Below are 26,854 nucleotides of genomic sequence, written 5' to 3'. Positions count from 1 at the left end.
CCCCACCAAGCAGGGAGCTCAACGCGGGGCTCTATCCCAGGACCCCCGGTATCATGACATGAACTGAAGGTAGACACTTAACTAACTGAGCCACCCAGGCTCCCCCAGCATTTTTGAATGATGTGAGAGACTCCCCTTAAAAATTATGTCTCTTGAGGGCAGTGATTCTTGTATCTGTGCAGAGAATAGGGAATAGGGGGAGTGGAAATGAGAAGCGGGTGATGTAAACACTTTGAAAAAGCTCTCCATTCTATTTATACTGTGCCATTTGAAACTCATTGTCTTAATACTTTTGGTTCACAAATAATTATCAAGTGCTTATATTCAAGGCATTGTGCACTAGGCATAGTATCAGGAAGGAGGGCTTAAAATTCAACTTCAAGGGCAGCCCGGGTGGCACAGCGGTTTAGCGCCGCCTGCAGCCCTGGGTGTGGATTCTGGAGACCCAGGATCGAGTCCAACGTCAGGCTCCCTGCATGGAGCCTGCTTCTCCTTCTGCCTGTGTCTCTGCCTCTCTCTCTCTTTCTCTGTGTCTCTTATGAATAAATAGATAAAATCTTAAAAAAAAAAATTCAACTTCAGTTAATATTGCTAGTTTTGTTAGTCATGTTAATAGCCTCATGGTTATGTTAGGGGAACACATATGAGGTATTTATAAATAAGATGATACCTGGGATTTATTTTAAAATACACACCAGCCAAAAACAGGATTGGGGGTAAAAAAAAATTAAACAAGGGGCCCCTGGGTGGCTCAGTTGGTTGAGCATTTGCTTTTGGCTTGGGTCATGGTCCAGAGGTCCTGGGATCAAGTCTCACATTAGGTTTCCTGCTCAGCAGGGAGTCTGCTTCTCCCTCTCCCCCTCCCCTTGCTCATTCTTGTGCACTCTCTCTCTCTCTCTGAAATGAATAAATAGGGGATCCCTGGGTGGCTCAGCAGTTTGGTGCCTGCCTTTGGCCCAGGGCGTGATCCTGAAGTCCTAGGATCGAGTCCCACATCAGGCTCCCTGTGTGGAGCCTGCTTCTCCCTCTGCCTATGTCTCTGCCTCTCTCTCTGTGTGTCTCTCATGAATAAATAAATAAAATCTTTAAAAAAATGAAATGAATAAATCTTTTAAAAACTTAACTGTCAGAGCATTGACAATCATTGAAGATAGGTGATAGATTAATGGTAATTTATTATACTCTTATTTATGTTTTTGCATATTTCTTGAAATTTCATGATAAAGGTTTTTATTTTTTTTTTATTTTATTTTATTTTTTAAAGATTTATTTATTCATGATAGACAGAGAGAGAGAGAGAGAGGCAGAGATACAGGAGGAGGCGTAAGCAGGCCCATGCCGGGAGCCTGACATGGGACTCGATCCCGGGACTCCAGGATCGCGCCCTGGGCCAAAGGCAGACGCGAAACCGCTGAGCCACCCAGGGATCCCCCATGATAAAGGTTTTTAAAATTAACTTCCTTTTTTCTTTTTTCAATTAATTTTTTTTTAAGATTTTACTTATTTATTCATGAGACACACACACACACACACACACAGAGGCAGAGACACAGGCAGAGGGAAAAGCAGGCTCCATGCAGGGAGCCCGATGTGAGACTCCATCCTGGGATTCCAGGGTCATGCCCTGAGCTGAAGGCAGACTCTCAACCACTGAGCCACCCAGGTGGGCATCCCAACTTCCTTTTTTTCTTAGCTTTTAATAGAATTTTTTTTATTACCTTTTTATTTTTTATTTTTTGTTTTTTTAAAGATTTATTTATTTATTTTAGGGAAAGAGCTCATGAGAGTGGGGAAGAGGTAGAGAGAGAATCCTCAAACAGACTCCCTGCTGAGCATTGATTCCGAGCAGGGCTTGTTCCATGACCCATGACATCATGACCCAAGCTGAAACCAAGAGCCACCCTGACACTCCCCTCCCTTTTTCTCATTTTTTAAATAGAGTTGGTCTCTGTAGTCTGAGGCTAGATATGGATTAGTCTGTTCTGTGGAGTGGAGTCACTAGTAGTTATAAGAACATAGTTATTTTTATTGGTTTTCTGAAAATAAGGTGCTTACTTGATTCATATTAAAATGAAAAGTTTAAAAAAAATAAATAAAATGAAAAGTTTAGTATTTGAATGCCTCAGTGCTTTTTTGTTTGTTTATCCTTTGTAGTTGAAGCAGCTGGAGGAAAGGCCTTGCCATGTGCTGTTGATGTGAGAGATGAACAGCAAATCAGTAATGCAGTGGAGAAAGCAGTGGAGCGATTTGGAGGTAATGCCTTAATTCTGAAATAATTATTGAATATTGTAACTATACATTTTTTTTTTGTAACTATACATTTTAAAAAATTGTCTTAATCTCCTTAGTCTTTGGAGTATAACCAGATAATGAGTATTTGCTTATGTAGAGATGCAGCTTAAAACCATCTGATGACTTTGTTGTTGATAAAAATTATTTTGAATAATATAACACATCTACCATTCAAAATAAGGTTAGGCCCTTGACAATAAGATATCTAACCAACTAGTTTGGTTAGATCACATCCTCTTGCCTCTCTTTAATTAATGTAACCATCATTTGATAACTTTCTGAGATTTATTGGATAAAGTGTAGATAACCTACTGGTATTCAAGATATTTTATGTTCTGATCTCAACACTTTTTGGTCCCCTCTTTTTTCTCTGCCCCTGTATAAACACTTTATTCTTCCCTAAATAGTTTACTTCCTTATCCTTGCCTTGAAGTTTTTGCCTCTTAACTTTTTCTCTTCCCCATCCTGAGTCTTCTTTAGTGCCCATCTCTGCATCTCCAGTCCTGCCTGAAATGTTCCCTTCTCTGTCTTTTGAAATCCCACCTTTCTGTAGTTAAATCTCATCTCCTTCATGAAGCCAATTTCCTCACCATGCCAACTAATCAGAAGTGTATTTTTCGGCGGGGGGTGGGGTGAATGGGTGGCAGGCAGTGAGGGGGACACTTGACGGGATGAGCACTGGGTGTTATTCTGTATGTTGGTAAATTGAACACCAATAAAAAATTAATTTATTAAAAAATTTATTAAAAAAGTGTATTTTTCTTTCTCTGAATTCTTAAAACATGCCTTTGATCCTTGTACTATTTTATTTTTTTTAAAGATTTGTTTTATTTTAGAGAGGGGGAGGGGCAGACAGAGAGAGAGAGAGAGAGAGAGAATCTCAGACAGACTTCCCACTGAGGGTGGAGCCTGATGTGGGGTTTGATCTCACAACCATGAAATTCTGGCCTGAGCTAAAATCAAAAGTAGGATGCTTGGCTGACTGAGCCACCCAGGCGCCCCTGTTAAACTACTTTAGATCTTAGTATTTTTTGTCCTCAATTAGTTCATAAACTTTTACAAGGCAGGTGTTGGGGGTTGAGCTAAAGCTTTAATGGTATTATAGCAAGGTACCTGGCTGTGTCCAAATCCTGCCCAAACTATTGCCACTTTTCCCTCTGCCTCCCATAATATTGCAGAGACTATATGTACATGTGAAAGATAGTGACCAGTGGGGAAAAAGAGATATTTTTTTTTCAAGATTTACTCATTTATTTATGATAGACATAGAGAGAGAGAGGGGCAGAGACACAGGAGGAGGGAGAAGCAGGCTCCATGCCGGGAGCCCAACGCGGGACTCGATCCCGGGACTCCAGGATCGCGCCCTGGGCCAAAGGCAAGCGCCAAACCACTGAGCCACCCAGGGATCCCGGAAAAGAGATATTTTATTGTTAGCATGGCTTGTGCTTATAATCTTTGGTGCAGAGTGCTGTGTTATAAATGACTGGGAAAAATAAATGAATGAATGAATGAATGACTGACTGGAGCACAGAGTTTTGCCTCAAGTGGGGCCACTATCTTTAAATCCAAAGTCTTAGAGTGCCTGGGTGGCTCAGGTGGGCTCAGGTCAAGCCCCATATTGGTTCCTGGCTCAGTGGGGAGTCTATTTCTCCCTCTCTTTCTGTGCCCCCTCCCTCCGTGCCCCTCCCCCCCGCCCCACTTCTGCAAGTATGTGCAGGTGTTTCTCTGTCTCTCAAATAAAAATCTTTAAAAAAAATCCAAAGTCTTACCCCTAGCTGACAAAGTAATGTGAATGCCCATGTGAGAAGAGGAGAGAGAATGTAAAATTGCTTTTTTCTTACTGATGGGACCACAAGTGTGGAAGAGAAGGAGAGGAAGCCACATTCATGTGCAGGACCTTTTATCTAAAATGACTTCACCTGCTAGTAAAAGTGACCAATTAGTGTTAATTAAGATTTGACCTTATTTAAACATTTCTAGGGAAGAATTAAGGGAGAAAGAAGATGGGGTAGATAGGGGCTTTACCTTTCTCTATAATCATTCAGCGTTATTTTTTTCTGTTGATCCATTGTGTGCATCAACTGAGGGTAAGTTTATCCTTCCAGGAGAATGAGATCATCAGTTATGGGGGAAGGGGCTGCCACCACCTTTGTCTAAGCCCTACTATCCTTCCTTCTGTCCTATAATTCTGGAGAATGTGAGCAGTTCAAATATTGTCAGGACTGTCCCAAGAAACCTCTGAATTGGGTCAAGACAGGATATAAAAGATACTCAAAAAAGTTATACAGGCCTAGAATTCACCCCCTGTTTGACTTCCCATCTTGAATTCTAGCTGTACTGTCTATCCTGGGTTACCAGAAAGTTATACATTATATAGTACATGATGGCAAAGCCGAGTAACATGCTAGAGTGTCCAAATGGAAAGTACCTCCACTTGCCAGTATTGGGCTCTTACAGAGAGATTGAAGTCTCAAAAATTATTATTTTTTAAAGATTTTATTTATTTATTCACGAGAAACAGAGAGGCAGAGACATAGGTAGACAAAGAAGTAGGCTCCGTGCAGGGAGCCCAGTGTGGGACTCGATCCTGGGACTCCAGATCACACCCTGGGCCGAAGGCAGGCGCTAAACTGCTGAGCCACCCAGGTGTCCTGAAATCTCAAAAATTAATTTCTTCTTGTTACCACAGAGAACTTAAGGACCCAAATTGAAATATCTTGGAAGAATTAAAGCCCAGAAATTTCTGCTTTCCAATTTTCTTTCTCTGTTTTATGCCAGCCAAAGAGCTTTCATTCAGAAACATGGGTAGTCTGGATTTAAAAATTATTTTCACAGGTCTTTGCTACTTGGGAAGGTAACTTTCATTATGTTCATTCTAAAAAGTTGGTAGTCACAGGATTTAGAACTCATCTCAGATATACAGGTGATTTACTTGAGTTTTGTTATAACAAAGCTGTACAATGTAATATAGTTGATTGAATCCAAAGTTATTCAGAGGACACATTTTAAAATATTAGCAACACAGACTTTATACAAAAGAATATAGAAATTGGGGATTGAAAATGTGATGAAGATTTTAAAATACTACATATGAAGAAAGGGTACTTATGACTTAAATGTTATAGTGAGTATAACAGCCTTATTTATATGATTATCTACATATTGTGAGAGAGAGGCATGGCAAAGTTAAGAGGATAACTAAAAATGTTTATTGCAATGGTGTAACCCCAGCAGAAGTTGTCATATTTTTATTTGATGGAATATTAAATGCTATTTATTTATTTTAAATATTTTATTTATTAGAGACAGAGAGAGAGAGAGGCAGAGACACAGGGAGAGGGAGAAGCAAGCTCCATGCAGGGAGCCTGATGTGGACTCCATCCCAGGTCTCCAGGATCATGCCCTGGGCTGAAGGCGGCGCTAAACCACTAAGCCACCCGGCTGCCCTTAAGTGCCCTTTAAAAAGAATTATGAATCATGTAGAAATAGATGTGTTTAAGATACTTTTGTATTTTACTATATTCATTTAACATTTTTTAACAAAACTTGTAACCAAACTTTTAAACAAAATATGTTACATATAGAGAGACTATAACAGAATATGCATAAATAGTGATTATTCTAGATTAATTTTATTTTGTGTATGAATTACTTAAACTTTGATGATTTGCTAGAATTGAAAATTCACTCTAGGTCTTTTCTCTTTTCCCAGTTCCTAAGGCCAGGAAGGACCCCTTTTATTTAAATAAGTGTCTTAGAGAGAAGGGAGACCTTGGAAGTAAGCTTGGAAGGAGAGAAGGCCTTGGAAAGATGCTAGGGAGGAGGGAAGGTTTTAAGGCAATTAACTTAAGGTTCTTGGAGGCAAGGAGGGAAGACCAGAAGGTAAGAGAACAAATAGAAATGGAAGCTACAAACTACCAAGGATTAATCCTCCTCGTATTTTCACATGGAGTTCTGGTAGTTGGCTTTCTCCATTTTGTTAGTGAAAATCATCAGGTCTTGCATTGGTGAGTTAGTCTTATTATCTAAAAGAAGTATTTGCGAACCAGCTTAGAGGTCAACTATATAGAATAAATGTTCTTCTGTTATAAAGTTTAAATTATGTTAACAGGAAATTTATTATTTGAAAACAGGAATTGATATTTTGGTGAATAATGCCAGTGCTATTAGCTTGACCAACACATTGGAAACTCCTACGAAGAGAGTCGATTTGATGATGAATGTCAACACCAGAGGCACCTATCTGACGTAAGTTAGAGTGGTTGGGGAGAACCTTATAGTGTGTTCTCAGAGCACTAGTTGTAAACAGATTTGCACCAGAATAATAATACAGCTTAAAACCTAGTCATTTATGGAGCACCTGGATGGTAAGGTCGGTTAAGTGTCCCGACTCTTAGTTTCCGCTCAGGTCCTGATCTCAGGGTCATGAGATCAAGTATGATGGACTCTGTGCTCAGCATGGAGACTGCTTCAGACTCTCACTTCTCCCTCTACTCCTCCCTGCTGGGTACGCAAGCTCATGCTCTCACACATACATGCATTCTCTCTCTCAAATAAATAAATATTTAAAAATAAATGAATGAATGAATAAAACCTAGTCAGTTATTATAAAGGACTAAAAGTGCTCCAAATCAGTAAATGGTATTTTATTTTGTTTTTAAGATTTTTTAAAAAATTTATACATTAGAGAGCGAGAGCAGGGAGGGGTTGGGAGAGAGGGAGAAGCAGACTCCCCGCTGAGCAGGGAGCCCATTTTGGGGCTCCATTCCAGGACCCAGGGATTATGACGTAAGCTGAAGGCAGATGCTTAACCAACTGAGCCACTCAGGTGCCCCAGTAAATGGTATTTTAAATAGTTTGATTCAGAGGCACCTAGGTGGCTCAGTGGTTGAGCATCTCTCTGCATTTGGCTCAGGTTGTGATCCCGGGGTCCTGGGATTGAGTCCCACATCAGGCTTCCCATGGGCAGCCTGCTTCTCCCTCTGTCTATGTCTCTGCCTGTCTTTTTGTATCTCTCATGAATAAATAAATAAAATCTTAAAATAAATAGTTTTATTCAGAGCCCTTTTTCTCTATGAATTTAATAAAGCTTATAGCTCAAGCATTTCCAAACATTTGCATGAATCAATATATACATACATAACAACTCTTCTGATTATTCAAATCAGCAGTAGTCTTTCCTTCCTCTGAAAAACACTGGTTGTAGTTATGTAAATAACAGGAACCTCATTATGAATCACATTTTTTTTTCATTTTTACTATTTTTAATTTTAATTCCTGTATAGTTAACATATAGTATTATGTTAGTTTCAAGTGTTTGTGAATCATATTTTAATGTAACAAAAGGCTAATGCTGTCTTCAGGAATATCAGGAAATAGAGAATACAGAATGAGACCAAATGTAGTCTCAATCTGTTCTGGATTGATCAGACAATCTACTTGTTTTGTTTGTTTGTTTTTTAAGATTTTATTTATTCATGAGAGACAGAGTGAGAGAGGCAGAGGGAGAAGGAGAAGCAGGCTCCCCGCTGAGCAGGGAGCTCCATGCCGGGCTCATCCCAGGACCCCAGAATTGTGACCTGAGCTAAAGACAGATGCTTAACTGACTGAGCCACCCTTATGCCTCCAGACAGCCCACTCTTTTTTGTCCATTTTTAAAATTTTTGTTTTAAGATTTTATTTATTTATTCATAGAGACAGAGAGAGGGAGAGACACAGGCAGAGGGAGAAGCAGGCTCCACGCAGGAAGCCCAACATGGGACTCCATCTTCGGGTCTCCACGATCACGCTCTGGGCTGAAGATGGCGCTAAACCTCTGAGCCACCTGGGCTGCCCCTTTTTTGTCCATTTTTTATCTGTTTATTTACCCTCAGGTTCTGTCATATTTTTCATGTGGATGTAAGGAAAGATTAGCATAGAACTTGTTTGCTTTGTTTGTATCTTCTATGTATTTGCTTCACATGTATACATAGAATCGGTGGTTAAAGGACCTTGGGCTTTGGAGTTAGACTCCTTTGAGTATGTGTTATCTATGACTTTGTGCAGGTAACTTCTTGCAGATTCTGTTTCCTCATTTGTTAAAATGGGATGATGAAGTAAGTCATAAGGTTGGCCATGAGGATTAAATGTAAAATTTGTTGTTAGTCTGGAAATCTATTTTGTTGGGTCTGCAAAACTGGGCCCTCACAATGTGAAACAATGTGTTTTTACTAGCTCCTTTATTAGTTCAGAATTTTATTAGTTGCCCATATGAAAATGATCAGATTTATACAAAAATCTGGAATTGTGGCTTTCTTGAAATGTTGGAAAACCTGGCTGCAGCACACCCACGTGGCAGCAGTTAGCTGCTATAGCTGAGTGGCAGAGTATCAACTGCCTCATTACAGGCATTAGCATTAATTAGCCTTTTGTTACATTACAGTGTGATTAATAGACACCTGAAGCTGAGGACAGACCATTTTCATCTTCTTGTGTGCTTGTCCTTCTGTTTTTCTTAAAGAGGGAAGTAAAATATTTCTCATACCCATGTGTCTGAAGTGAGAAAATGAGACATATGCCAAGAGGGCCATATGTTCAAGTAAAATGAGGGAGAGCTTACTTCTTTATAGATGTGAGGCATGTTTTTCTAAATTCGTTATGTAAAGTATATATCGTTTTTGAATGGAAACCACAGTGAATCAAACCACAGTTAGGAACTATGGCAAACATACAGAAAAGATTGTGGTGAAAAACTTAAGTAGAAAAAGGACTAACACTTCAATAGGATTTGTGTTTATTTTCAAATAAAATAAGCAGTGCTGCTCTGTGATGCAGTCATGTGTTACATGAAGAAACTGTCTGGGCCTCAAAATCTTTTACAGATGGTAACTTTGTGAAAGAATTTTGATTAAATATAAACACTCATTTAGACAAGCATTTAAAAATATAAACCTAACCTAACTGTTGCTCAGCATGTTGAATTAAGGCTTAGAAGGACATGATTTGTGAAAGTTAAATCATTTGAGGTAATTTCGATTTTAAATGATGGAGCCACAGATCTAAATATTCTACTCACCAAGTTTTATTTATTTAAGGTATCGGCAGAATTTTGATGTGATTAAAAACACTTTTAGACTAGTATTCATGACATGAGCATGGAAGTGACTTCTTAAATGTTGAGAAATGTCTTAGGATGTTTAATGTAGGGGATCCCTGGGTGGCGCAGCGGTTTAGCGCCTGCCTTTGGCCCAGGGCGTGATCCTGGAGACCCGGGATCGAATCCCACATCGGGCTCCCGGTGCATGGAGCTTGCTTCTCCCTCTGCCTGTGTCTCTGCCTCTCTCTCTCTCTCTCTGTGACTATCATAAATAAATTAAAAATAAATAAATAAAAAAATAGGATGTTTAATGTAGATTTGTCAAAATTATGGTAACATAACTATAGACAGCGCTCTTGCAATGGTCAGTGTTAACTTTAAGCTCTAATGGTCGGTGTTAGCTTTAAACTTACTAAACTAATGTAGAAATGTTTCACAGAGATGCAGAAATAATTTTGTTCATCATATTGTTCATTGGGAATTGCTCTTGATAAAAAGTTAAAAATGGACTATGTTATGAATTTTAAGGACTAAATGCATTTCTTTGGTTTGAACCACAGTTAAATGCTTTACTGATAAGGACTACAAACATGATCATCTGCTCTGTTATAAGATTATGTGGCTATGATATATTGTTGAAGAGATTTTAGTTTTAATTTGAAAGAAATCAACTCTCTTTTTGTCACCCATGAGAGAATTTCCAACTCAATTCCCATACAAAGATTGGATCAAAGACTTAACTTTTTCAGTTGACATTATGACTAACATAAACACAAATGTCGGATTCTCATTGCTCATTCCTTGTGAAATTCTGTCTTTGGAAAGCCTGTTTGGCAAGAACAACCTGGCCCCTTTCCTGTACCATGATCGTTTTCCAAGAATGAAACTGATGGCTTAAACTACATTTCTGCAGTTGTCAAGTTTGAAGGTTCAGTTCAAAACAAAGCCAAAAAAAACTCCTGATTTCAAACTATGAGCAAATGAACTAACCTTGTTCAGGTACCTTTCTCAATGAATACTGCTTGTGTAGATGGAGAATTATAGATGGAACATATGAGCCATAGGGCATTCATATACTAAAAACTAAATATGAGTACATTGAAGTAGCAGGTCTACAAATATCTCTGGAGTAGTTACCCTAAAATTAAAACTCTTTTTAAAAGCAAAAATTCTATTCATTGTTGAAAGCTCCTATATTTAGGAACAGTTTTGTTTTGTTTTTTAATTTTAGGAGTTTTTTTTTTTAAAGATTTTATTTATTCATGAGGGATGCAGAGAGAGAGAGAGAGAGAGGCAGACACAGGCAGAGGGAGAAGCAGTCTCCACATAGGGAGCCCGATGCGGGACTTGATCCCAGGTCTCCAGGATCACACCCTGGGCTGAAGGCGGCGCTAAACCGCTGAGCCATAAGGGCTGCCCCCTGTTGTTGTTGTTGTTGTTTTTTAAGTTTTTTTTTTTAATTTTATTTATTTATTCATAGAGACACACACACACACACACACACACAGAGGCAGAGACACTGGCAGAGGGAGAAGCAGGCTCCATGTAGGCAGCCTGACATGGGACTCGATCCAGGGTCTCCATGATCACGCCCTGGGCTGCAGGCGGCGCTAAACTGCTGCACCACCAGGGCTGCCCCCTGTTGTTGTTTTTAAAGTAGGCTCACACCCAACATAGGGCTTGAACTCATGACCCTGAGATCAAGAGTCACATGCTCTACCAACTGAGACAGCCAGTTACCCTGGAACTAAATATTTTTCCCAGTTAAAGGCATATTGCAATGCCAAAAGAAAGACCTGCTGTTGACCTTTGTTTTTTATTTTTTTATTTTTTTAAATTTATTTTTATTTATTTATTTATTTATTTATGATAGTCACAGAGAGAGAGAGAGAGAGGCAGAGACACAGGCGGAGGAAGAAGCAGGCTCCATGCACCGGGAGCCCGACGTGGGATTCGATCCCGGGTCTCCAGGATCGCGCCCTGGGCCAAAGGCAGGCGCCAAACCGCTGCGCCACCCAGGGATCCCTGCTGTTGACCTTTGGATCAAAGAAAAAGTGGCCGGTTTTTGGTTCTTTTTTTTTTTTTTTTTTTTTTTTTTTAATTTATTTATGATAGTCATACACAGGCAGAGGGAGAAGCAGGCTCCATGCACCGGGAGCCTGATGTGGGATTCGATCCCGGGTCTCCAGGATCGCGCCCTGGGCCAAAGGCAGGCGCCAAACCGCTGCGCCACCCAGGGATCCCCGGTTTTTGGTTCTATGTGAAAGTTATAAGGTATTAAAGAGTGAATTGAGGGGCGTCTGCCCTTGGGCCCTGCTCATGCTGTCTCTGAAATAAATAAATAAGTACATACATACATACATACATACCTTTAAAAATAAAAGAAAATTGATAAACATTTTGTTTTTATTTGGTGACACCCATATAGTCATGGAGGGAAGCATAGATTGTTTTCTCAGGCAAGCTTGAGGAGTACCGTCAGGGAGAGCATGGGGGAAAGGCCCAAAGAACTACCTTTTGGGAGGTTTCAGCAAGGATCTAGAGCTATTTCCTGATTCCTGGCACCCAGGGCCCTGTGACTTGTGTCACAGGTTTAGAGAAACAGGGTTGGAAGGCAGAGATGAGGTAGAAGGCAAACCCTTAGTTTGTGTTTTTAAGTTTTAATTAAATACAGAACCTCTAGTGTTATATGTGTTTGTATCATGTTAAATACTTACAGAAATTCAGTAATAAACTTTAATTGTATTTCTGAACAGTTTTTTTTCCTGTACCCAGCTCACTTTATTCATTTACTCAAATGTCCCATAGGCATTTGAGCTTATAACTCTAATTAAGTAAAATAATTATGTAATAGAAATAAGTGCAGTGCCTAGCCCTCAGTAAATTTTCAGTAAGTTTAACTATTTAGCTGAAACTATTAGTATTTAAGTGTGGTGCTAATGGTCTTTAAAATGTAAAATTGGCCATGATGCTATTAAAAATGCAGCTGATTTAGGATTAGTAATGCTGAAGGTCAGGCAGGCAGAGTGCAGGTAGAAAGTTAAAGGTTTTGTCAGATAGATCAAAGGAGAAGCCCATGTTTATAATGTAAATGAAATGAGCTTTTTCCTTGGATGTAAAATGTAGTCATGGTCTTTTTGCCTGGAATAGATTTGATTTTTCCTGTTGAAATTTTGAGGTGCAGCTTCATTGTTTTAATGAATGTCAGCTGTAATGTTTGCCTCTCCCCAGCTCACCCCCATGAAAGTGAAACACTTTTGGAAAGAAAAAACAATATATATAAAACCCTTTAGTGATGTTGATTGTATTTCGTTTCTAGACCTGAAAAGACCTTGCAGATGGTAGCAAGAATGTTGTACATTAGTTAATAAAAAAAACTGACAGGAGAAGAATCAACTAGTTCAAAGTCCTAGAAATAGGGGATCCCTGGGTGGCGCAGTGGTTTAGTGCCTGCCTTTGGCCCAGGGCGCGATCCTGGAGACCCGGGATCGAGTCCCACATCGGGCTCCCGGTGCATGGAGCTTGCTTCTCCCTCTGCCTGTGTCTCTGCCTCTCTCTCTCTCACTGTGTGCCTATCATGAATTAAAAAAAAAAAAAAAAAAAAAAAAAAAGTCCTAGAAATAATTGAATGTGAAATAAAACTAAAAGCTAGTATTTTTTTTCCTTTTTTTCTCTTTCTACTTCAAATACTTCAAGGCTATACAAATTTTAAGGTACAATATGCTCTAGTTTAATAACACAGTGTAGTTTAATCATTAATAAATTAAAAATAGGGGATCCCTGGGTGGCTCAGCAGTTTGACGCCTGCCTTTGGCCCAGGGCGCGATCCTGGAGTCCCGGGATCTAGTCCCACATCGGGCTCCCGGCATGGAGCCTGCTTCTCCCTCCTCCTGTGTTTCTGCCTCTCTCTCTCTCTCTGTCTATCATAAATAAATAAATAAAATCTTTAAAATTAATTAATTAATTAAAAATATTGAACCTGAGTTTAAAAAAATTAATTACCTGCTTTTTTGAACAGTTTCTTAAAAAAACATATAAAAGCTAAGTTTTTATATGCGGTATGCCCAAAGGCATACTGTATTGCATATTGGTACAAGTTAAATTTGGGAATGTATTAGGAGTTGTGTTATTAAATTACAGTCCCAGCATAGTAGGAATACCAACCACACCTACTAAGATGAGATAAGCCAGCATATGTAATACTAATAATAGCAGTTTATTTCATGTTTAACATGTGTACTCTTTTAAGTAGTTCCTGTTTACCATCTCATTTTAATCCTTTGGTCAGTCCTACATGGTAGCAGGTATTACCAACATTTACTGATGAGAAAACTGAGAATTAGAATAGAATATATGCTGCCTAAGATCACCCAATGAAGAGGAAGAAAGAGGATTTGAACCCATAGTACTGCCCATGCTATTGGCAGGGACATTAACTCACTGAAAATTATGAGTGCACATGCACACACGTTTTGTCTCTTGGGAGGAGAATTGGAAACATGTAGTTGAAAGTAACCTCAGTTGAATTTAAGGCTGATATGCCAAGGATTTGAGTATTTTTATTCATCAGATCATTTTGTCAGGCCATTAAGCAGAATTTCAAAGAATGAAAATTATTGCTTTTCCTACCTTCATTCTAGAAAAGTAAACACAAAAGTACCCTACAGATTCCTGACCACGTTTAGTTGCTTTGTAGAAGTACTTTAAAATATAATTTTAGGGGCACCTGGGTCGCTCAGTTGGTTAAGCATCTGACTTCTGGTTTTGGCTCTGGTCATGATCTTGGAGTTCTGAGATGGAGCCCCTGCATCAGGCTCTGTGCTCAGCAGGGAGTCTACTTGAGATTCTCCCTCTCCCTCTGCCCTTCCACTCATGCATACTCCCTCTCAAATAAAATCTTTGAAAATAAAAATAGAATATAATTTTGAAGTGGGGAAGTTGTTAGAAAGCTACTAACTTGATGTGTTTTCTTTTGCTTTTAGATCTAAAGCATGCATTCCTTATTTGAAAAAGAGTAAAATTGCTCATATCCTCAATCTCAGCCCACCACTGAACCTAAATCCAATGTGGTTCAAACAGCACTGTGGTAGGTGGTATGTTGAGGGGATGATTTGTTTGGTTAATTTGTTTTGTGTTAAATCAGTGTATCTATAATGTAATCCCATTTTTACATAGCATTCAACATTAAATTTTCTGTGCAGAATCAGCACATTGGAAACTAGATTCTTAATCTTTTACCTATAATTTAAAATACTGAGGTTATAACTTACATTCAATAGCATGCACCGATATTAATGGTTAAATTTGGTAAGTTTTGACAAATGAATATACCTGTATAACCAATACCCAAATCAAGTTACGGATTTCCATCATTCCAGAAAGCTCCCTCAAGTCCCAATGGGTGTGTTTTATTGTATTTAACTTATTCTCCAATGAAGTTGGTTAGAAACTATGAAGTACTTTTTCTTTCACCACAAACTAATGATTTGAGGTGAGTATGCATTAAATTGCAAGATTTATAGAGGTGCCTCCTTTAAAATAGTTACATCAGATATTCCTCCTTTGTACATAATTCACTAAAATTTGGACAGGTAATTGGAATAGAAAGCCACAGGGCAAAACCGAAAGTTCTGTTTTGATTAGGTTAAACAAATTTTCAACTTTTTGTTCTTATTTTACTAGCAGTATAGCCATAGAAAGTGGTTATTGATACTCACAAATTAGTTTCTTAATTAAGTACTATTCTTTGTGGTTTCTTTCAGCTTATACCATTGCTAAGTATGGTATGTCTATGTGTGTGCTTGGGATGGCAGAAGAATTTAAGGGTGAAATTGCAGTCAATGCATTATGGCCTAAAACAGGTATGTACTTAAAAAATTCAGTTACTGGATTCTCATTTATTGCCCTTGACACTTTTGAGGTACATCTTGGATAAAGGGGAAATAAGTTAAACAAGTTTTTTAAAAGGTTAAACTTTTTTGAGAGAACGAGCTTGTGGGGGCATGTACACAAGAGCATGAATGCCTGCATGAGTGTGGTGGGGAGACGGGGGCAGAAGGAGAGGAAGAGAGAATCTTAAGCAGGCTCCTTGCCCAGCAGGGAGCCTGACTTGGGGCTAAATCTCACAACCCTGAGATCATGACCTGGGCAAAATCAAGAACTAGACACTCAACTGACTGTACCACCCAGGTGCCCCCGAAACTCTCTTTTTAAAACTTAGAAGTTGGAGGAGGGTGAAATATGGAAGTAATTGAATTCTGAAGGGCTAATACAAGCATAAGAAAATAGGGGAAGGAAAAGTATTCTAATAATTTTAAAAGTCTCATCTTGGGGCAACCATCAACAATTCTAGATGGTATGTTTTTTTAAAAATTATATTTTCTGTTGGTGGCTAGGGTATAGAAGTGCTTTTGGATATTAAAGTTATAGACAACTACTATACTTACCTATTTGTTTTACTTTAAATTAAGTTTTTTAATTTTATTTCCAGTATAGTTAACATTTATTACATTAGTTTCAGGTGTTCACTTTAGTAACTAAACAATTCTCTACAGTACTCAGTGCTCATCAAAATAAGTGTACTCTTGGGGCACCTGTGTGGCTCAGTCGGCAAAGCATCTGCCTTCTGCTCAGGTCATGATCCTGGAGTCCTGGGATCAAGTCCCAAGTCCCCCTGAGCAGGGAGCCAGCTTCTCCTTCTTCTCCCCCACTTGTGCTCCCTGTCACTATCTCTGTCTCTCTCAAATAAATAAAATCTTTTTAAAAATTAGATTCATGTACTTTTAATCTGCTTCACTTTTCACCCATCCCATTACCAAGATCTCCCTTTATTAACAATCAGTTTGTTCTGTATACCTGAAAGTCTGTTTCTTGGGCACTTGGGTGCCTCAGATGGTTAAGCATCTGCCTTGGGCTCAGGTCATGAGCCCAGGGTCCTGGGACCAAGCTCCACATCGAGCTCCCTGCTCAGTGGGGAGTCTGCTTCTCCCTCTCCCTCTCTCTTGTGTTCTGTCAAATAAATAAATAAAATTGGGATGCCTGGGTGGCTCAGCGGTTGGGCATCTGCCTTCAGCTCAGGGCGTGATCCTGGGATGCCTGGATCAAGTCCTACATGGGGCTCCTTGCACGGAGCCTGCTTCTCTCTCTGCCTATTCTCTGCCTCTCTCTGTGCATCTTTTATGAGTAAATAAAATTTTTTAAAAAATCTTTTTTTTTTTAAAGAGTGTTTCTTGGTTTGTCTCTTTTTTCCCCATGTTTTACTCATTTGTTTTCTTTAATTCCACTTGAGTGAAATGATATGGTATTTGTCTTTATTTGACTGACTTATTTCACTTAGCATTATATTCTCCAGCTCCATCCATGTGATCAGATATTTTTTCTGCAGTTGGTTATTCAAATCAGGATATAAACAAGTTTAACACAGTACGTCTGTTTGGTATGTTTTTTCACTTATAGTAGTTACACTTTTAATTTTCTTTCCTTGCCACTGATTTCTTGAAAAGCCAGGTCATTTATAGAATTTCCAACATTCTGGTTTTCCAGATCTCTTCCCTCTTGTGTCTTTTAACATGTTTCTTTATTGTTTAAGGATGTTTATGTTGTTTATTCCTATTTTTCCTTCTGGAATATTGTTTATTCATTTGTTGCTCAACAGATATTTATTGGACAGTTACCATGTGGCAGACATTGTGCAGGGCATTGTGGATACTTTTTTAGCCTTTTCAACAAATAGATGACTAGGTTGGTAAGAGTTGACCATGAAACCCATTTAATCCAGCATTTTATAGTGTTAGGGGTACTCTTGAACTGAGTTGTGACATATAACAGTGTGAAACTAACCCAGAGTTCTACTTTAGGGACATTTGAGGGATTTCTTTTTATCTTATTCCCATCTGCTGTCTGCGGGGTGAAGGGGTTTCGTCAGCTTCAAACAGAAGTGAAAGGGCCAATGACCTGTAGTATTGATGGCAGGGAAATGAGGGGCTGTGGGTGAGAATGTATGGAGCATGGGGGCGTGTTGCTAATGTAACTTTTAGGAGAATATAGCTGTTGCAACCACCTCTGTAGTCCCCACTTTTCTTCTAAGGGCTCCAATAATCAATTTTTTTTTTTAAAGATTTTATTTATTCATGAGAGACCCAGAGAGACAGGCAGAGGAAGAAGCAGGCTCCATACAGGGAGCCTGATGTGGGACTCGATCCTGGGACTCCAGAATCACACCCTGGGCCGAAGGCAGGCGCTTAACCATTGAGCCACCCAGGGATCCCCTCCAAGAATAAATTTTTAAAAATTGTTTTCTTCTGCTATTTGAGATTTCTTTCTTCCCTGGCCCACTGTGGAATTAGAACCATGTTTTATTGCTTTTTCATTTCCTTTATGTTTCCATGGTAGACACAGTTCTTTAAAGATTTTCTGGAGTGATAATCTTTGCAGTGGGGCAAAAGGTGAAAGTGAAAAAGTGCTTCTATGCTGTTTTCCAAAGTACACGTCAAGACTCATTGGCGAGTCATGAAATCAATTTTGTGGATTGTGAAATTGAGTTAGAAGGTAGCAGCCAGAATTTTGTTGTTTTATTTCTAATGGAATAAGATAGAAAATATCAGGGGGCATTGCTGATAGAATTGTTTCATATACAAACGAACATATATGTATTTGTGAGTGTTTATGTAGGTATTATGTACTCTTAGTAATATTGGTAAAAAGTATTACTGATTATGGATCACAGTTAAAAACTTTAAAAAGCTCACGCTTTACTGTGCTGTTCTTCTTCAACTTACTTTGCTTCTTCCCTTCTCAGCCTCCTCCTCCTCCCACTGCAGACTTTGCTGTTGTCGGTAGTGAGACTCAGGCAGGCAGTTAGAAAGGGAGGTCTCCCAGATACAAAGTCCTAACAGTATTTTCCCATTTTTTTGTACCTCTGTTATGTTACTTGTTGTTTCTGTTCATTCATCTTCCAAACATCTTTATATGCCAGGCACAATTCTCTGCACTATTTACTCATTGTGCTTCCAAGGGTAATTTATTGTCTACCTGAGTATAAGATATTAAGGGGTACTAACATGAATGAAAGTTTACTATTTAGAGTGGTTACCGTCATCTGCACTTAGTCTTTCCCTCCTCAGCTCTACTCCCCTAACCTTTTGGTCTTTGGGATCCTGGGTTAACAAAGTTAGAAACAGCCTAGTCTGACTCTTAAGAATTTTAGATTTTATTCATACAACAGGTAATTATTAGACACCTATTATGTGCCAGGCTCTGTTCTAGTTGTTTAATATACATCAGAGAACAAAACAGACAAGCTGTATCCTTTTGGAACTTAGAGTTTAATTGGGAGAGATACAATAGATGGCTAACATAATAGTAAAGTATGTAGACAGTGGTAATCTAATAGGAAAAAAATGGAACAAAGTAAGGGGAATTGGGAGTCTCAGGTACTGGAAGGACAGATTGCAGGGAGTTTTTTTTTTTGTAAAATTTTTTTTTTTTAAGATTTTATTTATTTATTCATGAGAGAGAGAAAGAGAGGCAGAGACACAGGCAGAGGGAGAAGCAGGCTTCCTGCAGGGAGCCCGACGTGGAACTCGATCCTGGGTCTCCAGGATCAGGCCCTGGGCTGAAGGCGGTGCTAAACCACTGAGCCACCCTGGCTGCCCTGCTGCTGATAGTTCTTATAAGATGGGGACTGACCCCTGGATTTAATAGTCTGTATATCTCCCTCACATAACTTAACAACATTTGTAATTAAACTATTGATTTTATAACTTAGTTCAATGTCTTTCTTGCTAGAATATTTTCTTGAAGGCAGAGACAGTATCTGCTTTGTTCACTTTATTATAGTCACTGTAAACATTCAGTAACTATTTGATGAATTCGTGAATGTACAGTAAAATTACCTCCTGCCTAGCTCCAAAATAGACCTTTTGAGCAGAACATTGCATGAAAGGGAATGTGGAGGACACTACCAGCATTGACATGAGAAATCAGCTCGCTGCCAGCATCTTTGCTTTAGCTCTGAGATAATCATTTTAGAAGTTTTACTATACATCTTGGAACCATTGATATTACTTGGGGCCTAGACTTAATGGCATTGTAAATTGAATTTACAGTCCTATTCCTTGAAATACATGACATTATGAATTATGTACAGGATACTTTTGAAAGAGCAAGAGAGGACACCTGGGTGCCTCAGCGGTTGAGCATCTGCCTTCGGCTTAGGGTGTGATCTCGGGATCTGGGATTTAGTCCCACATCAGGCTCCCCACAGGGAGCCTGCTTCTCCCTCTGCCTATGTCTCTGCCTCTCTCTGTCTCTCATGAATAAATAAATAAATCTTAAAAAAAAATAAATAAAAGAACAAGAGGGCCATGTAGTTGTGGTTAAAGGTTATGAAAGAAGATTTTCTGATAAAGGTAAACAATTGAAAATGAAGGAGATTTTGTAATCAGCAAGAATTGGACAAGGTGTTCCTGGTAGGGGGTGCAACAAAGGCCATGGTATGAGAAAATACTGTGGTGGAACTGTCAAGGAATTTGATACTGGTGTATGTATGTATGTATGATAGATGGGCTGTGGGTTTTTTCCCACTGAACTTGAGCAGTTGTCTGGAATGTTGGGTAGGTGTGAGGTTGAGGGGTGCTGGCTGGGCAGGGGGTGCTGAATGAGCTAAGCCCCAGGTCTTGATTGCCAAGTTTAGGAGCTTGAATTTTACCTTGTATTCAGGACAGAGCCACTTCAGAATTTTAGAAGCAGGAGAGCAGAGGAAAAATGGAGTGATAGGGTTGCTGATGAGTTTAAGGAGTTTAATTTGGGGCAGCCTGGGTGGCTCAGCTTAGTGTCACCTTCAGCCCAGGGTGTGATCCTGGAGACCCGGGATCGAGTCTCATGTTGGGCTCCCTTGCATGGAGCCTGCTTCTCCCTCTGCCTGTGTCTCTGCCTCTCTCTGTGTGTCTCTCATGAATAAATAAATAAAATCTTTTTAAAAAAAAGTTTAATTTGGCATCTAAATGGATGGTTTAGAAGATCATAGAGGAGGCAGAAATGCTAGCTAGGATATTGAGTTATTCATGACTGAGACAATGAAAATGGATTTGAGAGGGTGTCCAGGCCTCAGGCTGTTTGTGAGGCCTCTATTTAAAAAAGCATGTTTTCTCTTCCAAGGCTGTGTAGAGCAGTCCTCTCTATGCTTACTGGGACCAGAAATAATGCAGCCCTCTCTATGCTTACTGGGACCAGAAATAATCTCCCAACATTATTCCCATCATGGAAAAGGAGATTTATTGCACTTAATGGAATGGACACAGTGTAACCTCTGTTAACTATAATCAGAACAGTGCCCTAGTCCACTCTTTGTCCTTTCTGGCTTCATGTTCCTTCTGTTCACTGGCCACATTTTCCCTTCTGAATTTAGAACTTCTCACCCCATTGAATTCAACACATCCAGAGGAGTCAGAGAACAGGCCTTAGTAGTTTAATAACAGGAGGCTCTCAAGCCCCAGCTAGGTCAGCTTAAGAAGTATAAAAGTATAACTTTTAGGAGTTTTGGGACGCCTGGGTGGCTCAGCAGTTGAGCGTCTGCCTTCGGCTCAGGGCGTGATCCTGGAATTCTGGGATCCAGTCCCACATCGGGCTCCATTTGGGGAGCCTGCTTCTCCCTCTGCCTATGTCTCTGTCTTCTCCCTGTGTCTCTTAGAGATTTTTTAAATCTTTTTTAAAAAGTATTACTTGTTCTTTTTACAAGACTGACTTCATAGTTTGTGTCAAAATGGAGGGTGAGGTGGGGAGAAGGCAAGTGGGCTGCTATTCAAAATGCCTGCTGCCTCTTACCTCTTGAGTGGTCAGAATGAGTGTGACAGAAGAGGAAAGTACACTTTGAAATAGACCTCACATGGGCTAGGGTGAGGAGCCAGGGAATCCAGCTGTTGATCACAGAACTGACAGCAGAGAGGAAGATTAAGAGAAGTATCAGAGGAATCCCTGGGTGGCTCAGCGGTTTGGCGCCTGCCTTTGGCCCGGGGAGCGATCCTGAGGTCCCGGGATCGAGTCCTGAGTTGGGCTCCCGGCATGGAGCCTGCTTCTCCCTCTGCCTGTGTCTCTGCCTCCCTCTCTCTCTCTCTGTGCCTATCATGAATAAATAAATAAATCTTAAAAAAAAAAAAAAAGTATCAGAACAGCTGCAGTCCTCTGTCACCTGGACCGCATTATAAATAGACGTGGGAACTCAGCTAACCAGGGAGGTCAGGACAATAAGATAATAGCTGGCCTCCATGGTGCTGGAAATCAAAACTAGTTTCCTGGTTTTTTAAGGGACTTGGTTACCAACTTGTTTAAATAGCAGTTTATATATATTTCATTGATCCTGAGATGCCCATGTTTTCACATTTTTACATCTTTGATAGCAGGATGCTCTTACTATTAATGATGTACTGTAGTTTAATTGCAGGTGTTCTTTTTTCTTAGCGGTACACTTTATGATCAATGATATCTTTGGTTCAGGAGTACACAAAGAATATGTGTATGCCTTTGGGGGCTGGCAGGTGTTAAAGAGGTGAGACAAGCTCTCTTTCCAGTGGAGGAGTCAAAGGCAATGCTGATGTTTTAAGTCTGCTATGCTCTCTCTATGTTTATGTGAAAGAACATCTTTGGTCAATATTTTTTTTAAGGTTTTATTTATTTATTTGAGAAGAGATGGAGCATGAGGAGAGGCAGAAGAAGAAGGAGAAGCAGACTCCTTGTTGAGCAGGAAGCCTGATGCAGGGCTCTATCCCAGGACCCTGGGATCATGACCTGAGCCAAAGGCAGACGCTTAACCAACTGAGCCACTCAGGTGCCCCTCTTTGGTTGATATTAAGGCTGTTGTTACTCTGTGCTTTGAGCAGCTTGCAATCAGGAGAATCAATTGAAACTATTAGATACTTCTCCAATTATTTCTTAATAATAATTAAGTTCTAGGGTCATCTTGAGGATTCTTGTGATCCAAGGCATAACAGGTTTCATGAAAATTTTTGCTTATTTTCTTTTCAGAAGTTTCATTTGATGTATCCTACTGAGAACTTGCTTCTGTTACCAGTTTTATAACTTATTAGGGCAGCCTACGACATTGCAAAATGTTTCTTGAAAATAACTCTGGCTTATTTCCTGATTTTTGAGCATCTCTGCCTTCTTTGGTATCTTCTGTAGAAAGATTACTGAAGTAAAGATAGGTTGTTTGGGAAAATCATTCATTGTTCTTAAGTTGTGTACATATTTGTACACATGAATATGCAGGACACATGTATACATCCATGACATATTCTTAATTTAGAGTTTCTAAGAATTCTTATTCATATGGTCTACACTGAGATTAAAGTGTAAGCATATGCATACAGTTATAAGGTACACTATATTGACATTTTTTAAAGTTTATTTATTTTAAGTAACCTCTACATCCAGTGTGGGGCTTAAACTCATGGCCCAGAGCCCAAGAGTCCCATGCTATCCTGGCCAGGCACTTATATTGATTTTTTTTTTTATTGAAATATTTTTAGAAAAATTCTACAGTTAGGGTGCCTGGGTGACTCAGTTGGTTACATGTCTGACTCTTTTTTTTTTTTTTTTTTTAGTTTTTTTTAAATTTTTTTATTTATTTATGATAGTCACACAGGGAGAGAGAGAGAGAGAGAGAGGCAGAGACATAGGCAGAGGGAGAAGCAGGCTCCATGCACCAGGAGCCCAACGTGGGACTCGATCCCAGGTCTCCAGGATCGCGCCCTGGGCCAAAGGCAGGCACCAAACCGCTGTGGCACCCAGGGATCCCACGTGTCTGACTCTTGATTTCAGCTTGGGTCATGATCTCATGGTCTGGAGATCAGACCCTGTGTTGGGCTCTGCATTCAGCATGGAGCCTCCTTGGGATTCTCTCTTCCTCCTTCCATCCTTCCCCACTGCCTGCATGCTCATTTCTTCGTGGTCTCTCAAAAAGAAAAAACAAATTCTGCAGTTTATGGGAGTGAGATAACTGAAGTCTAAGAATGTTGGTTAATATTGATCATATGACCCTTTAGATTCATGGTGGTTAAGATCCTGGCTCTGAAGTCAAGCTGTTAGGTGTTTGAATTTTAGCTCCTGTAACCTTGGACAGGTTACTTAACTCCTCTGTGTGAGTGCTCTCCTCTGTAAAACAGGAATAATAACAGTACCTACCTCATAGAATTCATTCGGATAACTAATGTAGCATACATATGTAGCAGCATGCCTAGCATAAGATGCACTTGATAAATATTAGCAGCCATTTTTTATTGATAAAGTATCACATCAAGAGCGAGACCAGAGCTCTTGAACTATTGGTTAAATAAAAAATTTCTTCCTAGTAAAGGAACTATAGTTAAAATGTAGGGACATATTTTCTAACTCGGTGCTTTTAGGATATTCCCCAAGTTAATTGTGCTGTCTTTGAAGTAGGGATGTGTGCTAGAATGTGATCACCATGAGGGTATCTGTTTTGTCTGTTCTATCAACTCATTTGTCCCCAATCCCTGCAATAGTGCCTGACTCCATCACTATATGTTGAATAAATGAAAGGAGATCAGTGGCTATTAAAGCTATAAACTTCATCTTGTGGACTGAATTATGTAAATTATTCCATTATGTAATGATTTAAAATGATGGTTTAACAGTGGTATGGAGAGAACTTTTAAATTACTAGAAACTGGGGGCTCCTGAGTGGCTCAGTGGTTGAACATTTGCCTTGGGCTCGGGGCGTGATCCCAGGGTCCTGGAATCAAGTCCCACATCAGGCTTCCCTGCAGGGAGCCTGCTTCTCCCTCTGCCTATGTCTCTGCCTCTTTCTCTATCTCTCATGAGCAAATAAAATCTTTAAAAAATTACTAGAAACTGAAACCTAAGGTACATTTAAACAAGCTGATTTCATTGTTCGAAATATAAGCTAAAATATATTTAAGTAAATTGAGATAAGTTACTGTTCACAATTTTGAGTATGTATAATTAATAGTGTGCTATGAAGGGTAGAATTTCAAGTTACCTCATAAAAAAACATAGAATTTAAAAATTGCACCTAAAACAAGGGGGCACCTCGGTGGCTCAGTTGGTTAAGTAGAGTCTGCCTTCAACGTAGGTCATGATTGCTGGGTCCTAGGATCAGGTACTACGTTAGGCTCCTTGCTCAGCAGGAAGTCTGCTTCTCCCTCTGCCCCTCCCACTCCCCCCTGCTCATGCTTACTCGCTCTCTCAAATAAATAAAATCTTTTAAAAAAATTATATGCACCTAAAACAGTAAATATTATATGCACATATTAATAGTAATTATCTCTGAGTAGGGGGATTATAGATAATTTTTAAATACTTCCTTTGCTTCTCGTTATTTTCTGGTATTTCCTGTATTAAAGTAGTACCCGATGGGCAGCCCTGGTGGCGCAGTGGTTTAGCGCAGTGGTTTAGCGCCGCCTTCGGCCCAGGGCATGATCCTGGAGACCCGGGATCGAGTCCCACATCGGGCTCCCTGCATGGAGCCTGCTTCTCCCTCTGCCTGTGTCTCTGCCTCTCTCTCTCTCTGTGTCTCTATGATTGATTGATTGATAGATAGATAGATAGATAGATAAATAAATAAAATAAAATAAAAAAATAAAATAGTACCTGAGCTTAAAAGGGACCACAAAAAAAATCCAGCTAGTATTTATTGAGTGCTTATGATACATTTGTCATTGCTTTAGCCACTAGGCATACAGTGATGAACAAGAAAAACAAAGACTCTATATTCTTTTTTTAAATAATTTTTTAGTTTTTAATTTAAAAAATTTTTTAAAGATATTATTTGAGAGAGAATGTGGGAGAGAACACAAATAAGGAGGAGGGGCAGAGGGAGAGGCAGAAGCAGAAGTAGACTTCCTGATGAGCAGGGAGCCTGACTCAGGGCTGGATCTCAGGAACCAGGGAGCATGACCTGAGCTGAAGGCAGACACTTAACCGACTGAGCCACCCAGGTGCCCCTAGAAAAAAAATTTTTTTTATTAGTTTTTTATTTAAATCAAAGCCTCTATATTCTAATAGAGGGGTGAGACAGTAAACTTAGGAAATGAGCTCTATATTTAGAGACAGGAAACCGAGGCCCATAGAGGTTCGAGTGACTTGCCAAAAACCACAACATAGTTGGCCTAACAGTCCTGCTCACCTGACTGACTTCTCGGTGCTTTTTCTGTTATACCTTCTTGGCTTTCTTAACATTCAAGAATCAAATGCAAATTCTAGAGCATTCTAAATCTGAAGTCTAATTGAATTTTGCTGTGAGTCTCACAAAGGCGTTTTGTTTTATGAGGTAGTGTTGTGTAGAGTAAGGATTGTGTGTTTTCTACCCACTTCTGTCAGCAGAAAATCCCTTAAGCTCTCTGGACCTTGTTTTCATCACCTGTGAAATAAAGAGATCAGCTGTCTTGTTACTTCTACAGTCCTGTTATTTGATTTGGAGTTCTGTATGTGTGTTCTCTCTGCAGCCATCCACACCGCTGCTATGGATATGCTGGGAGGATCTGGTATTGAAAGCCAGTGTAGAAAAGTTGATATCATTGCCGATGCTGCCTATTCCATTTTTAAAAAGCCAAAAAGTTTTACTGGAAACTTTATTATTGATGAAAATATCTTAAGAGAAGAAGGAATAAAAAATTTTGACATCTATGCAATTAAACCAGGTAATGCTTACAGTTTCTAAAAGTAGTGATGTATTTTTCTACATTGCCTTCAGGAAACACTTACCTGTTTTGTATGCACGTTTGTGTGATTACAAAACTACTATGTTCTTTTAAAAGCCAACCTCCTAATGAAGAAGACCATACTAACTTCAAAAAGAAAGGAAAAATAGAAGTGAATTGAGAGCTTTTTAAGTGATGTACAGATACAGAAGGCACATCAGCTAATAGCCATTTCCAGATCTTGAAACTGAAACTGAAAATTGGTTTTTAACGTTGGTCTTAAAATCACAAAGTAAAGACTTTATTCAAAGATGTGGTAATAGGTGATACGAGAGTGAGTCTCCTATGAAAACTTTTTAGGAATATGGACTCTTTCAAATATTTTTCTCTTAAGGGCAGTCTCTTAAGAGCAGCTAGCTTACTGGATGGTGAGATGAGTGAACAGTCTGCCCTTTGTACAGTCTGCCCTATGATTTGAGAAGTTCTCAGTAGGCCCCCTTGTTCAAAAATCATTCTTCCTCTCTGAAATTGAAGGTGATGATGGTGATAATGAGATCTTTATGTATAAAACATAATCTGTATTAAATGAGACAATATAGCTGTGAGAGATATTTATTTGTGCTGAAGTGTATTTTAAATATTATTCATTAGGTTGCACTTCCACATGTGTATATTTGTGTCCCCCCGTCTGTCTCTTCAGTTTAACTGAATTAGATTAAATAGCTCTTTATGGTTTTACAAAGCAGTTGTGTGGGGTTTTGTTTTGTTTTTACATTTTATTTATTCACAAGAGACACAGAGAGGCAGAGAC

At 39.4% G+C, this 26,854-nt stretch overlaps 1 protein-coding gene across 2 annotated transcripts in view; it reads left to right on the top strand.

The window, feature by feature from the left end:
* The window catches only part of HSDL2 (hydroxysteroid dehydrogenase like 2), a 61,043-nt gene that overhangs the window by 9,944 nt on the left and 24,245 nt on the right, over positions 1–26,854 (top strand). For both annotated transcript variants that reach the window (XM_072727669.1, XM_026002771.2), the window contains exons 3-7: positions 2,155–2,253; positions 6,426–6,540; positions 14,350–14,453; positions 15,130–15,228; positions 25,849–26,043. In XM_072727669.1, the coding sequence (XP_072583770.1) occupies positions 2,155–2,253; positions 6,426–6,540; positions 14,350–14,453; positions 15,130–15,228; positions 25,849–26,043 (612 nt within the window). The remainder of the gene's footprint in view (positions 1–2,154; positions 2,254–6,425; positions 6,541–14,349; positions 14,454–15,129; positions 15,229–25,848; positions 26,044–26,854) is intronic.

Source organism: Vulpes vulpes, chromosome 12, assembly GCF_048418805.1.
Source record: "Vulpes vulpes isolate BD-2025 chromosome 12, VulVul3, whole genome shotgun sequence".
In the NCBI taxonomy this organism is placed as follows: Eukaryota; Metazoa; Chordata; class Mammalia; order Carnivora; family Canidae; genus Vulpes; species Vulpes vulpes.
Note: the sequence above shows the minus strand (reverse complement) of the source record. Positions and strands in the feature narration are given on the sequence as shown.